This window comes from Corvus moneduloides, chromosome 1 (genome assembly GCF_009650955.1).
Source record: "Corvus moneduloides isolate bCorMon1 chromosome 1, bCorMon1.pri, whole genome shotgun sequence".
In the NCBI taxonomy this organism is placed as follows: Eukaryota; Metazoa; Chordata; class Aves; order Passeriformes; family Corvidae; genus Corvus; species Corvus moneduloides.
Genome location: NC_045476.1, coordinates 139,750,786 through 139,765,322, shown reverse-complemented (window position 1 = coordinate 139,765,322; position 14,537 = coordinate 139,750,786). Strand labels below are relative to the sequence as shown.

General features: G+C 39.4%; 1 protein-coding gene across 1 annotated transcript in view; it reads right to left on the bottom strand.

Annotated features, from left to right (window-relative positions):
- Positions 1-5,025: 5,025 nt before the first annotated feature.
- LOC116453442 (Y+L amino acid transporter 2-like) overlaps positions 5,026-14,537 on the bottom strand; it is a 34,949-nt gene continuing 25,437 nt past the window's right edge. The window contains exon 10 of the mRNA XM_032128924.1: positions 5,026-5,468. Within this exon, the coding sequence (XP_031984815.1) occupies positions 5,451-5,468 (18 nt within the window). The 3' untranslated portion in view covers positions 5,026-5,450. The remainder of the gene's footprint in view (positions 5,469-14,537) is intronic.

Here is a 14,537-nt window from a genome sequence, read left to right as displayed (position 1 = left end):
TTGGCAGAACTATTAAATTTTACTTTAATTTCTATAAATATTAAATTACAAGACTGTTCAACATGTAGATGCTCAGCATTAACAGAGATACTAAAAAGCAAAAAACTGGTATTTTCTTTTCTTTTTTCTTTTTTTTTTGAAAGTACTTAAATGAAATATTTGTAAAAAATTGTCTGAATTTGAATACAAAATCTACCAAAATAGTTTAGTTTTAGATTGACATCATGCAATCAGACTTACCATTTCTGTAATAAGCTGATGTGATTGCCGAATTCCAGAATTTTGAATACAAGGTTTGGAATTTGAATGCAGCATATTTTAAGCTTGGTTGCTAGGTGGACATACTTCAGATTACAAATGAACTCAGTTGACACCTTATTCTTGAGAAGGAAAGCTTCTGCCCAAGTAGTTCATTAATATGATTACATGAACAGAAAATTAAAAGCATGACCAGAAAATCCAACAGGAATTCTAATGGAAAATACTCACATAAGCAGAGTATTAGTAGAGAAAGACCAGAATGCAAGAAATAACAGCATTATTTTAGGAAATTAGATGTTTCTCTGCAACATGCCAGTATCTTTAGCAATTGCTGAGCCTCTTGAGAGAAAAACTGAGTGGTTTGTACTAACCCCCTGGTGTGGTTAGCTCAGTTCTGTACATTTCAGCAGGACCTTTCCTGATGATTATCCAGTCCCCAGGGGAATTGGTCTAGTGACATTAAGATCGAGGTATTTTGTATGCTTTTTATGTGTGGGGTTTTTTTAACAGGAAAAATGTAAACTTTTAAAAAGTAAATGAGATGCAAGAGAGTTAGTAAGCCTGATTTGTATTTGGAAATATAAATGAGAAAATAATAATAATTTAGAAATATAAATGAGAAAAGAAAAAGCTCCTCATAGTTTGTAATATGTGAGAAGGAGCAAGATCAAAGACAAAGGTCACTGTACCTGAAACAGTGAGAGGAAACCTCAACAGGGAAGCTGAGGAGCATTGTCTTGCAGAGGAAAACCAATGCAGAAAATTTTGTCACCACACTATGGTCTCACTGCTCAGTTCAGTGTCTATTTCAAAACACCCTCTCTGCTGCTCAGATGGTGTTGGGGAGCTCAGGGCTCATGTCTCAAATACCCTGAGCAAGAGCACAGATTAGATACAATAGGTAATGCACATCTCAAAGCTTTTGTTGTGAGTTCCATGTCTTCCTGGAGTGGAGCACTGTAACAGGCATTCTTGACTTATCCAAGTTTTATAACACTGACAATTGAGTACAATTGCACCTGGGTAGGAGATGATGCTCAGTAGAGATACATTCTTATGCTGGAATTCAGATGTTTGGTTGTTATGACTGTCCTTAGAGAAGGCTGAAGAATGATTGTATGACTAAAACGCTGAGGGATCCAAGCTGGAAGTCTGAAAATACATGTGAAGATCACCCCACGCATTTCTTTAAATAGGCATCTTTTTCAAGGAAATAGATACTTGGGAAACAGGTTGCTGTTACTCCCTGAAAAAGTCAATGAAAGAAGTTTGATGTGGCAGTGTTTGCTTTACCTTTAGCAGATCAGGAATTTAATAAACTAATCTGAATATATGAAACAGTTATCAGTTTTAGAAGAAATGGAGGTTTATAATGTGCTGTAGTTTGAGATTAAATTTTAACGTTTTATAACAGAAATTATGTGAAAACAGTGGGCCAAAATCAGCTTTCTTGATTTTCTGTTTCTGATGCAAAATTAGTAAAGTTATTGGTTCTGTTTCTTTTTGCTGTATGGACTTTTATGGAGATTACAATGCTGCCACAGAAATCATCTTCATCTCTTGTTGATCAAGCTGTGTGTCATTCCCCTCTGTCTCTTCACAGGCACTTTTGATCTACATCATGTTTCTAAGAGTCACCAATTTTTGCCTTTTTGGACATCTATTAAAAATATTTGCATGTTTTTTATTTCCTCCATTTTCTTTTCCCCCAGTGTACTTATTCAAACACTCCTGACAGGCTGCCTCTCTTGTCAGCCTTATTTTGCTTATGCCCTTTTTCACTCTATGCTTGTATTCAGCCTTGTATTTGTTTGGCAAATGATCTCCTTCTCTTGTTACATCTGTTTTTCTCTTCTGTTTCTTTTCAAAATGACACTCCCGATAGATGTGAATCTTTAAAAGGAATAAAAGAAACCTGGAAGCAAAAGTATTCAACCTCAATGTTTGATTAAGAATAATGACCAGTTTAATTCAACACTAGACGTTTCCCACAAATAACAGTGATTTAGTTAATGAGTTTATTTGACCTTTAGATGTCATCAGTTGAACATATCTGTCTGTTATCACCTTACTCTGGTTCTGAATTTAATTTTTTTAATTCAGGTGGTTATATATGTCTTCTGAAGTCACAAATTCCTCCACCCCGCCCCCTCCTTTCCCACACACACTTTCTGTCTGAATTATGGCTCTGCTGGTTGGAGTACTATTTGTAGTTGTCTCTCTGAGCCATCAGTCTAAAAAAAATGCACTGCCTGGTTTATTTTAGCTTTATGGATCACTTATGGAAAGACAAAAAATATCTACTGATTGACTGTGTCACATGAGGAATAATGGTGGTGGTGCTGTTGTTATGACAGCCTAAAGACGTAATTAAGACAGATTTTCTTGGTGAAAGCAGTATCTTTTATTAGACCAGCTTGTATCACTGGCAAAATTAGACAAGTTTTTGGGCATGTGAGTCCTTTTTCAGGTCTGAAATAGAAGCAGAAGACTTCAAAGCTAAGTACAAGCTGAGTGCATTGTCTTATCTCATTAGTTGTGCTCAGACCATCTCAAAGGGAAAGTTAGTGGAAGAAACAGTGAGAGAAAGAGGAGTTTGAAGAAAAGATACATCAAGGGGAAGGTGGGAGGTTTTTCTGTCACAAAAGCACTGTCTCTGAATTCAAGGGTTTTTCTAGCCAGCAGATTTGTGAAAGCAGCCACGTTTTTCTTTGGAAAATGTTGTAGGAATCCTTGAGGGTATGGCCTAAGATTTTCGAAATGCAGTGATTATTTTCTGAGAAATACTCTCTCCCTGATAACTGGGGAACTTCTGTCCTTTACTTGTGTGTGTTCATTCTCTCTGGTGCCCAGTAGTTTCTTAGTTTCACCTGCAGGGTTACCCTGAGAGCACTCAATGCACCTGATAAAAGGTCCCCAGAATTACAGGTGTAGGAGTGGATTGTTCTGTGTTAAGGCATATTTATTGTGCTGGTAGTGGAGAGATGTTGGTTGAGTTTTGTACTTGTGAAGGGCCTAAATACATTTAGTTTGTTTTGGCCACAGGCAACTTGCCTCTCCTAGTGGGTTTAGTGAGGCTGGGGCCTGTGTAATTAGAAGAGAGGATCTGGAGAGCCCTATTTCAAAACAGGATTGTTTTTCTAATAAATCTTTCAATGCATGTTCCAGCACATGAAATTGCAAGTGGGAAGGATGTATAAGGGCTATGCTATTTCAACATTGTGCATGTCCAACAGTCTGACCTGTTTTTCTACTCATAGCAGTTGGTCTGATAAAATATATTATTAATACATAGAAACCCTTAAAAATACACCCTTGCTTTTTAAAAAAGCAGGTCCTAACATCAAAAAATGAGGATAAGTGATGTCAAGATTAGCTTTCGTACAGTCTGCATCACCATGTGTCAAGAATGTTGATTGCACTGTAGTTAATACAACACTTATGAATCACTATGTGGGGGAGGATTTGCTACTGGTGTTGCATTTAACCTTTTCCCTAAATCTTTTTGTTTAGGTAGGAGCCCAATATGACGATCAGTATGTATGAGCATTGCTAACATTTGTTAACCTCATCTTCATTGACCTTTTTCACTTCTGCTACCAATGGTCTTTCTTGGTGACAATGCTGAAATAGTGTCCATACTGTCTAGGTGAACAGCCTACAATGTCCTGTTCACTGTAGGGAATCCAGTCTGTGTCTAAATAACCAGACAACTGTGCCTCCTCCACTTGGGTAATGATTTATAATCCACTTCTCCCTGGTTTCCCATAAATCTCTCTTATGATACCTTCTCTTTCAACCAAGTATTTTCCTCTAATCCTTGTTCCCCGAAGCTCCAGGTATATATTCTCTCCCTACCTGACCAAGGGCTCCACAAGAGGGAAATCTCTAGAGTTTCAAGTACATAGTACAGGTGGGTAATTGGCCTTTGTGATGCTTGTAACATGAATATTACAGCGATTAATATCAGCAATATTATTTAGTATTAAACCTTGGAAGATGTACTGAAGTGGTGCTATGAGCACTTGTAATTCTTCAGGGTTTGGAGATGACAGTGCTTTGCAGGAGAACTTCTACGTATCATATTCCTTAGTGGAGCACCAGAGAAAACAGCTTGTAATTATTTGGCAAAGGGCAGTGAAAATGATCTCACTGTGTCCCATCTGAGAGAAGTATCCTAGGAACATCCAGTTGGGGCAGAACCTTTTCCGAGGGTTCATTGGTTAAAAAGAGTGGAAAGGAGGGGTGACATTCAGGCAGACCATGAGTTTTGTGAAAGATAGCACTTCTCCATCGGAAAATAAAATAATAATAGTAAAAAAAGTAGCATGGGGAGTTGCAGCAGTTCTTGATCTCCAGTGCTTCCTGAACTTGAAATTGTTTCTCTTTCAACTTCTCACTAGAAGCCAGACACATTCAAAGCAATTCATACTGTGCAACTGTCTTATTTGCAGCGAGAACAATATGTTTCAAAAAAATGCCTTTCCTTTTTTTTCATCCTACAAAATCACAAAAAACATGGAAAAGCCTGTGGTTTCAATAATGGCATAGTGTGCTTTTAGAGAATACTAATTTAAGAATAAAGGCTCTTGTGACCTGTACTTCATAGTCTGATTTCAAAATATTGAGCAGAAATATTTTGTTTTAAAATTATGTCTTCTTTCATGACAAAACTTCCTACAGTGTTTTTATACTTTCCATCTGGATCTACCAGAATTGTTTCATTCTTTTCCAGTAGAGACATATATTGTGGAAAGCCAGTTGTAAAGCTAATGGTGTATGTTTAATACAAAATATAATGTGAGATAAATTCTCAATGCTTTCTGGAAGAACAAGTCTCTGAAAATAAGCAGTCACCAAGAACATACCACAGAGGCTCTCCCTCCCACCTTCGAGGCTCCTCTCACACTAGCCCCCAGTCACCACCGTGCTCAAAAGGTTGGAGATGGCTCTTCCCAGTGCAACATGGGGCTGTTTGGCTGTTTCTGCCGAGAGTCTGGCTGTGAGTGGAGGAACAGCTTCCCTTGCAAGCTGTGGGCTGCAGCAGTCAGTGGCCCCAGAGTGCTGGTGAGGCTCCGTCTCACGCCGTGGTGATGAAGTAGCTGGGACAGCTACACTGCCCAGGGACTCCTCCTCTTTGACAACCCTGGCTTGACTGATGCAGCTGTACTGATGTTTTCTGTCTGGGGTTATGAGCAGAAAATACTCTGTAGGGAAAATAAAACAGAATATAGGCACTTTTAATGTTACCCACAGATTTAAAAATCTAATGCTTTCACTTAGAACTTTTGAAATATTATATAAGAAAATACAAATGTTTGGCTGAGGAAACACTTCATCTTGTTCTTTTGAAAATAATTTATCTAACACATCATTTAGCTTAGAAAAAAAAGTACGTATTCTGTTCATTTAGTTGGGCTTTTTTTTTCCATCCCCTCCCTCAGTGATATTTCTCTTTGGTCTATGAAATCATCATTCAGAATATGAAACTGTGATTCAGAATATGTCTGGGTGATCATATCCTACATGAGATATAGAAAAATGGTTTCATTCCAGATGACCCCTTATAAGGTTATAAAGTAATTTATAAAGGATTTGTCATATAAAGGATTTGTCATCTGGAAAAGAGCTTTTTCCCATGTTTAGAAAACAACAGAAACCATGTAGTTTTGTTATTAGCTGAGACTACTATGCAATTCTCCAGTAAAGCAACTGATTAAAATTTATTTTTCATAGAAGTGCAATTTACACTAGCATTTTGCCATTATTGATAATAATTAATAACAATTCTAATATAGGAAATGAAGTATTAATCAGCAATGTTTAAAGAGATGTACGTTATAGACATACAGTACTTAAAAAATAGGAAAGATTTCTTCACTATTTTGTTTTTTGTATTTGCAGCTGTGGACTACACAGTCAAATATTGGTGAAACAAACTGCAGAACATGCTTGGTGACAAGATGACAGGGTAAAGTTCCAATTACAGAAACAAATTTTTCAAATGTTCTCAGACCCAGTTTAATCTTGGTTCATGAGAGAAAGGGGAGGAGGTAGAGGGCATAAACTCTAATGTTCCATTTCTGTTTTATGTAGCTACATTCAGCTTTAACAGGCATTCATTTATTTCAATCAGCATGAATCTTGGCAGCTGTATTTAGTATATGTGGCTCAGAATAATCTCTTTAAAGGCAGAAATCCCGAAGTGCACTGCAGCCACACTGTACTGTGAACTGATTACCCGAAGAACAAAAGGCTGTTCAGACCTTTAAAGACATAGTAAGCCATGGAAAACTTATTTCATCAGTGAGCTTTAGGGGAAACTGATGACTCAGTGCTTGACTTACAACAGTGTTCATACACAACCCTGCACACGTCTGTGTGCAAATCCTTCACTCTCACTGTTTGACCAAGCAAGTCTGTGTTACCTGCACACAATGATATTACTGCTGGGTATCTCAGCCATGGGTTTTCAGAGTGCTGTTGCAACTTGTGTGTATACAGCTGAAGGTCTGCTGCAACACCAAGTCTTCAGGGTACTTAGCCAGTCACCCCGTTTATGCTCACACACTGCTCAGACTAATGCCAGTGACTGAATAAATACAACTGATACCTTTTTATCAGACACCTTATTTTTCAAAGGCTGAGAAATTAGCTTCTGTAGATCTGACAAGTGGGAAGCTCTTGCCTTCACATTTACAACCTGGCAAAGAAAGTCGAACAGATCAAGTCTCTTGTCAAGGACGCACCAGAAGAGAGTGAGGTAGCTGGGAAGAGCTATTTTCGGCTATTGAGTCCATGTGCTCTAACCCCAGGATCAGACAAATGAATGCAGGCAGAAACCTGACCTGAAAATTGCAGATTTTCAGTTAAGATCACTAATGAGGATTTTAATTAGTTGAGTAAGCCAGCATCAATACAATCAGTAAACCAAGCTCCATGACCTAGCAGCCTACTTCTTTCTGAAGGAAACTTTACTGTAGACAAGTGGGTATGAGGCCTTTCTCAGCCAATTTTTACCATTTATTAGCACAAGTCTGGCTTCACTAATTAGTATTTTTATTAATTTTAAATGACATGGCTCTTCTTAGAGTGTAAATCCATTCTGAATGCTCTCATCTGGACTGGGATGGCCACTCATTTCCAACAAGGGCTGGTATGGCTCTGTGGCTCGCTTGTGGGGATCTGCTAGCCCTGTGTCTCCTTCTCCCCTGGCAGTTGGGCTTTTCCCCCAGCCTTTCCAGGCTGCCATAACTTCCCTTTCATCTGGTCCTAGCAGTGGTCCTCGCTGGGTTGCAAAGGGAGATTCCCACTCTGGCAGTGGTTGTAGGAAAGCCCCCTCCACAGCATTGCTAAAGATTTTCCTTTTTTTGGAACATGGCTGCCCCTTAGGTAAAAACAGCTAAAATAAAATTCCACTCCTCACTCTGATTTTTATTATTTTAACACAGTACCCATTGTGAAAAGCTTGACAGTCTATACAACCACAGCTTGAAATTAATCTAGATGATGTGTCCATAATATGTCGATATTCTGTGATAGAACAGCATCTCTATCCTTTTAAAGTAGCATCATCACCAGTGGAAACAATTTGCTTCATCAAGGTGATTTCTTATTTCCATGGTGTGAATTGATGGTTACAACAACAGTCAGGAATGCTTCCTAGCTGAAAGTTTGTGAATATGCAACAATATAGTGAATTTTGAACTTGCAAATAGCTTAAGATGACTGCCTGCATTATAAACAATAGACTTGCAACAATGACAAGTGCAATACTTTGTGCAAACGCTGAACTTCCACAGAGCTTATAAATAAGATTGAGTGAAAGGGAAGAGGAGGGCTGAAATACAGCTGGATAGAGAATGGTGTGATAGCTGACAAGCATCAGGTCAAGGATGAATTAGGAAACCAAGAAGGGAATGGAAGGAGAAACAGGTAAAGTTTCCTTACAAGCTCCCTAGGAAGGGAGAAGAGCTGGACAGAAAAGGAAATGGAGAAGGGAGAAAATAGTATTGCTTTTCTTGGCTCTGCTGGATGAGTTTCAGAGTGTCCCTGTTATGACTGCACTGAGAAAGCTGTACTAACCTAGGAATACACTACATAAGACAGCCATAGGGCAGAGACAGTGCTTACTCGTAGGATTTAGTGGCTTGCTCAACAGCAGTAGCTGAAATTTATTTCTACATCTTACTTATATCTGTCTTTTACAGAAACAGTACATATTTGTACTACATAGCTGCAGTAGTGTAGTTCTCATTTATCTTCTTTTTTCATTTTATGTCTTTTGCATTGCATTTTAATTTGATGAAAATGGAACAGGCTGCCCAGGGAGGTGGTGGAACCACCACCCCTGGAGGTATTTAAAAGACGGTAGATGCGGTTCTTAGGGACAAGGTTTAGTGGTGGACTTAGTAGTGCTGGATTAACAGTTGGACTTGATGATCTTAAAGGTATTTTCCAACATAAATGATACTATGATTCTCACATTCTAAGGAAGAAAAGCCCCATATGAATCAAATCTGCACAGAACTAAATAAGAGAAACGTGATGCTGGAAACAATGTGTTGGCAAGGGCCATAGGAGGCCTTTGCAGCTCTCCATTCCACTGGCAAATCTGCACCTCGTAAGACTGAATACAAACAAATATAAAACACCCTCAGGAATGAGAATGCAGAGCAAAATTGTCAGGCTAGGTCTGATAAAGAAAAAAGTTTGGAATTTGAGCAAGAAGTCTACAGATTATTGACTTAGGTCAATAAAGATACAGACACAAAATCAACAACATTTTAAAATCTTTGAGCTGGTTTGTAAGTGCTACTGTGAATGAAGTGGTAATGCACAAGAGATAAAACAAGCAATCAAAGACAAAACCAAAAAATGTTATAAATTAAATCCTTGTGTCTTGGTTATACAGACTATTAAGTGGCAAGAGAGTAATGTCAATTTGTATTAATTTCTGCCATTTATAGCAGATGAAAATGGGCTCCTATTTTTACCCAGCATCAGTGATGTGCTGGTAATTAAAAAATATCACAGCTTAAAATAATTTTCTAATTCAGTAACTTTTCTTCTACCCTTTTACCCAAGTCCAGAGTGAATGAAAGGAAAAAAAAATCTTAAATTCTCACCAATTAAAAGTTTAGCCAAGGTCTGTGAAGATTACTTGATTAATTTTTCATGTCTGACATTTTTTACAGAAGCATAATTTTTATGAAAAAGAAGTGCCAATTTTAATAGTGTTTGTCAACCACCCTATTTTGACTGTTTCAGAGTCTTCTTTCACTTTTCTGCTCATCCTTTTCTTCCTAGACCAAACTCAGATCGATTTGATTGTTTTTCTGCTTTGCAGAGCATTCCTACAAAATCATTAGTTCAGGTCTCAAACAGTTCCCTTCATTATATGGAAGACTGCAAGGAAGTTAAGTTACTGAAAGAAGGTCTGTACCATCCATCACTCATCTTTTCAGTGAAAAGCAATAGATTTTTCAATGCAACAGCAAGGCAGAGTTGCTCTTGAAAATATATTTGGTCAAATTTTCAGCTAATATAGCTTGTTTCGACCCCACAAACATTGGTTCTATTTTTGGGCCATTTCTAATGTGCTCAGAAGTATTTTTTTTAATTTAAAACTGTGGTCTAATTCTTACCCAGATAGTACTCAGCAGCTTCTCTTTTTAAAAGTTAACAATATTATATGAAAGCAATAAGAATTTGAAAGGCAAACATATTATTTTTTTAGGGTATCCTGTTTATCTTAAAATGAAACTGTTTTAGCTTCCTTGAGTGCAAAGATATAATGAAAGCTAAAAGGGATGTAGCAGGTACCAATTATAATGACCAGTCTGCATGGGTACCAAATCTGCAATTCTAATTTACAGGTTAAGTGATCACACCTCAGAAAATCTGGGAACATAATAAAGAATTTGTTCAAACTTAATTAGGACAAGTCATTACAGCAAATCTTGAGGGGGAGGAGTGGAAAAAGGAGGCAATGAGAAGAAATTGCTGTCCTTAATACTTTTTTACAAAGTAAAATCACTCCCAAGTGAATTCTAGTAATGGCAGTGAAACAGTAAAGAAAGGAAGAGTAGGGGAAAAAGCAAGGGAAAGAAAAAAGAAGTAAACTGATGGTATATGAAAGGAGAAAGGAAAAAACCAGGCATGTGGCATTTTAAAATTGTTGTGTGTTTTCTGCTGGCATGGCTGTTGCAGAAAGGTTGGTGTCTCTCCACACCAATTGCTGATTCCTTCCTTTGTTCCATTTCAGCTCTCTGCATTCTGCAATTGTTAATTGCATTTCTACTTTAAACTGTTCCATATTTTTGGTTAAACCCTAACTTGGATCTTTGGATTCTATAGTACTTTCTCCTTTTAAAACCAAGAAGTAACTAATAAAAGAACAAATCTACCTGAATGAATGCCCTTTCCATGCCTCATTATTGCAGTGGAAGGTTTGAAATGCAACTAAAGAATAAACAGAGAAACTAAAAGGCCAGGCAGAAAAGAATTCAACACTCCTCTATTAGATCTCTGGGGGTTTTTTTATGTTTATTAATTTGAGAGCCTGAATACCTGCTGCTGTCCTCCCTTTTTCCCCCAGGCACTGCCCAGGCAGGCTGGCTCTCGCAGAGAGAACACCACAAGCACATAGCTCACACCACTTAAAGGCTGACAGGCTCCAGTCTACCAGTGCAGCAGCCACTTCATTAGGATTATTTATATCCTGGTAGATGTCAGAGTGTGAATATTCCTTTTCTGGCTGAAGGATGCTGAGTGTCTGTCCCATTTGTGCAGAAAGCTACTTGTGGCCCTCCTCATATCCTCAGCACTGCTATTGCTCTGTCTACCTGGCTGTCATTTTCAGCTGTGCTCAAGCCACTGTCATTTATCCTCAGATCTCCCTGGCACCGCAGGATTGCTCTGATGCCTGTGCTCAGCCAGAGCACAGCATTTCTCTTACAGTGCCAGGGAGTGCACTTAGGGGTGAGAAATATATATTGTGGCCTTACTTGACACAAAAATCATTTCCAGCTGTTTATTTCCTAGTGCCCTTGTTTGTGTTACAGCTTAGTTCATTCTGCCAAAGCAATGTGCTAGAGCCACAGAGCAGCTGACAACCAGCATGGCTTGAGCCCAGGGTGTTGAAGCCATGAAAGTGACTCACCGTCACAAACTTTTGCCCAGTGTCCTGTTTCCAGGGAACTGATTTTGCAAAAGCACCCTGCTCTGAACCATTTTCAGGAATAGATTGCCTGTGCTGTATTCAGGAGACTGCACTGCCCCACCCTGGCCTGTGCTTATCCATCTTCCCAGTCACACAGGAGGCTGAGCTGCTCTCAGTCCCCATCCTTTCTCTAACCAGGAATGTAATAATACAGTGCCATGGATATCAACAGGAGGAAAAACTTACAGTGCAGGAGCTCAGGGTGCCTTCTGCTCCACTCTGAAATTCAGCAGTAATGAAGAATCATAGACTCAGACTTATAGAATCATAAAATAATTTGGGTTGGAAAGGACCTTTTAAGAGTCCTACTACCCTGCCATGGTCAGGAATATCTGCAACTGGATCAGGTTGCTCAGAGCCCCATGCAAGCTTCTCTTGAATGCTTCCAGGATTGGGCTTTCTTTGAGCTTCCTTTTCTGGCAGATGCACTTGCAGCAACCCTTCTATTTCTCTTTGCATCCCTTGCTAAGTTCAGCTGCATCTTGGCCTTTGTGACCTCACCCCAACAAAACTGGGCAGCATCCCCATACTCTTCCTGTCTCTTTACTGTCTGGATTTGTAGCAAGCACTACAACTAATACAGGCGCTCTGCCTGAGGGGTAAAATAAGCAAAGCGAGGAAAAGAATATCAAATCTGCATACCCTTCTCCACTTGCTACCTTTTGCTGTCAGCTGCTTACAGATATCTTGCCCAGTCTGTGCATATTGTTTACTCGCAGCTATTACTAGCAGGAGCTGATTAAGAGTCCCTTCATATATCGAGAGAATTACTGGCAGCAGATGGATATCATAAGTTGAGATGAAAGGCAAGGGTGGCTTGGTATTGCACTAAGTGGGCAGAACTAGGGGATTGCTCTGGAAGGCAGTTAAAATGGAAGTGAATTCAACAGAGCGATATGGAAAAATAACAGCTATAGAACAAAGGCCATAGCTGCCCATGGACTGACATCATATTGGCAGCAGGTCAACAGGCAACTGGTATAAGCATTGTATTTTCCAAAGAATGACTTTATAAACAGTTCTTCACTACCAAATAGCAGAGACACTTTGATATTTCACAAGTTTTATCTGAGAAAAAGACAGAGAAGAAAAAAGGGGCGCATAAGGATGAAGAACTACTCAGACATTCAAGCAGAACAATTTTTTTCATTTCCATAAAAGAGCTGATTTATTATCAATTAGCTATGATTAGCTTGTTTATTATTTATGTTTAATGTGGAAATTCTGAAAAGCATGTCCTCGATCCTTTTCATTCATGCTGTTATAAAGCAGCTGGGATGGGGTCTGTGGCTCAGATCCAGGAAGCCGTGACCGACCAGAGAGAGCGTCCTGCAAGGGACAGTCCCCCCGAGGTCTGCGGGGATCCCTCAGCCACCGGGCTGCCTCCGCAGAGGGGTGCCTGTCTCAGCAGGCTGTCAGCTCTTTAGGGATTTCAGTGAGAGTGATTTCAGCTCTTGTCCTGCAAGGCAAACCCCAGGCTGGACCAGGAGGAGAGAGACGAGAGGCTCCTTTGGCGGTTCTGCATGGGGCAGCTTTATTTGACCCGCTCCCCGCGAAGGGGAGGCCAGGGATGAGCTCTCTGATCTCTAAGGGGGAATAGGGGTAGTTCTTATAGGGATGCAAGGGTGGGTGTGAGAGGGTAAAAGCCAGTGGGTTACAAAGGATCTACATAGGGTCTCCCAGAGGATCATGGTTCTGTGTCCTCTCCCGCCGTAACGGAGAGTGCTGCATCTTCTGAGGGGATTCTGCTGGGAGGTTATGCAATCTCCTTATCTCAGCAAGCCTCCCTCCAGGGCAGGGGCTGGGCATACCCCACACTGTTACATATTGAGAACAGCCAGAATGAAAAACATCTGCCTGCTGCTACAGACACCAAGGCAATCCTATAGGGAAAGAGGAATGTTTGAACTTTTACCTTATCTTCATTGGAATTTGCAGCAGGTTGTTGCACATATATCTTATTCAGAATATGTAGCTGATACTTTTCACTGGAGTTAAGCCTGTACTCCCCAGGGCTTTTGCTGAGGAATATACACATCGCTCTGGTTCTACTGCTCGGGGCAGAAGGTCTAAAACCAGCAGGCTCTTTCTCCGGAGAAGCATCAGGCAGAGGAGTTCTCCCTCTTGTGGAGTCAAATGTAACTCCACTGGAAATTTAAATTCTGCTTCCATGCTCATCTACTCTCAGAGACAGAAAAGACCTAGCCAAGAGGAAGGTGAAAGTAATTTGCAGGTTTCCTCATATGATGGCACAATATGAGCAAGAGCAAGGTCTAATCAGAAATAAGGTAATGTCACTATGAAGACCATATTTTGACCTGAACACACATTGTGCATTGCAATAATTCTGAAATTCTTTTGCACATCAGGCATCTGGTTCAGCAGCTTTTCCTTTAACTTATGGCCATTACTGTCAAATTTGCCTTTCTTCTGTTTCTAAATGACCCTTTGCACTTCTATATAGAGGAAGGATTTATTACAGTTTTAAACCAGTGCATGCTTTTTTCTTTTTTCTTTTTTCTTTTTTCTTTTTTCTTTTTTCTTTTTTCTTTTTTCTTTTTTCTTTTTTCCCCCCCTCTGGTCTCTGCATGTAGGTAGAATGTTCTCAAACCTCACCAAGCAGGTTTTCTTCCAGTGTGAATTCTTTTTGCCATCCCTCCCTCCAGCAGGTGTGGCTCACAGTTGTTTTTGGCTCTGGGAAATGAACATTTCTGAGCATTACGTAAATATATTTCTGAATTGATCTTTGTTCTCTGTGTATACTGAACTGTATTAATTTCTATCACTTCACAGACAGAACATTTTGGATGAATAGCTGTTCAAACACCTAGTAATTTCTACTGTTTTGTTTTGGTTTTTTTAATTGAACTGTAGCATGATCCAATTAATTCTCATTTATTCCTCCCAAGAAGATCAACCCTTGATCATTTGCTTTAATGTTGACATCTCATGTTTCAAACCCATGGTCATGTAAGTGAAATTCCACTCCATTCTTTTGACTCTAATATTGACTTTTCAAGGTAGCTAATAACCAGACATTTCATTAGCCCAC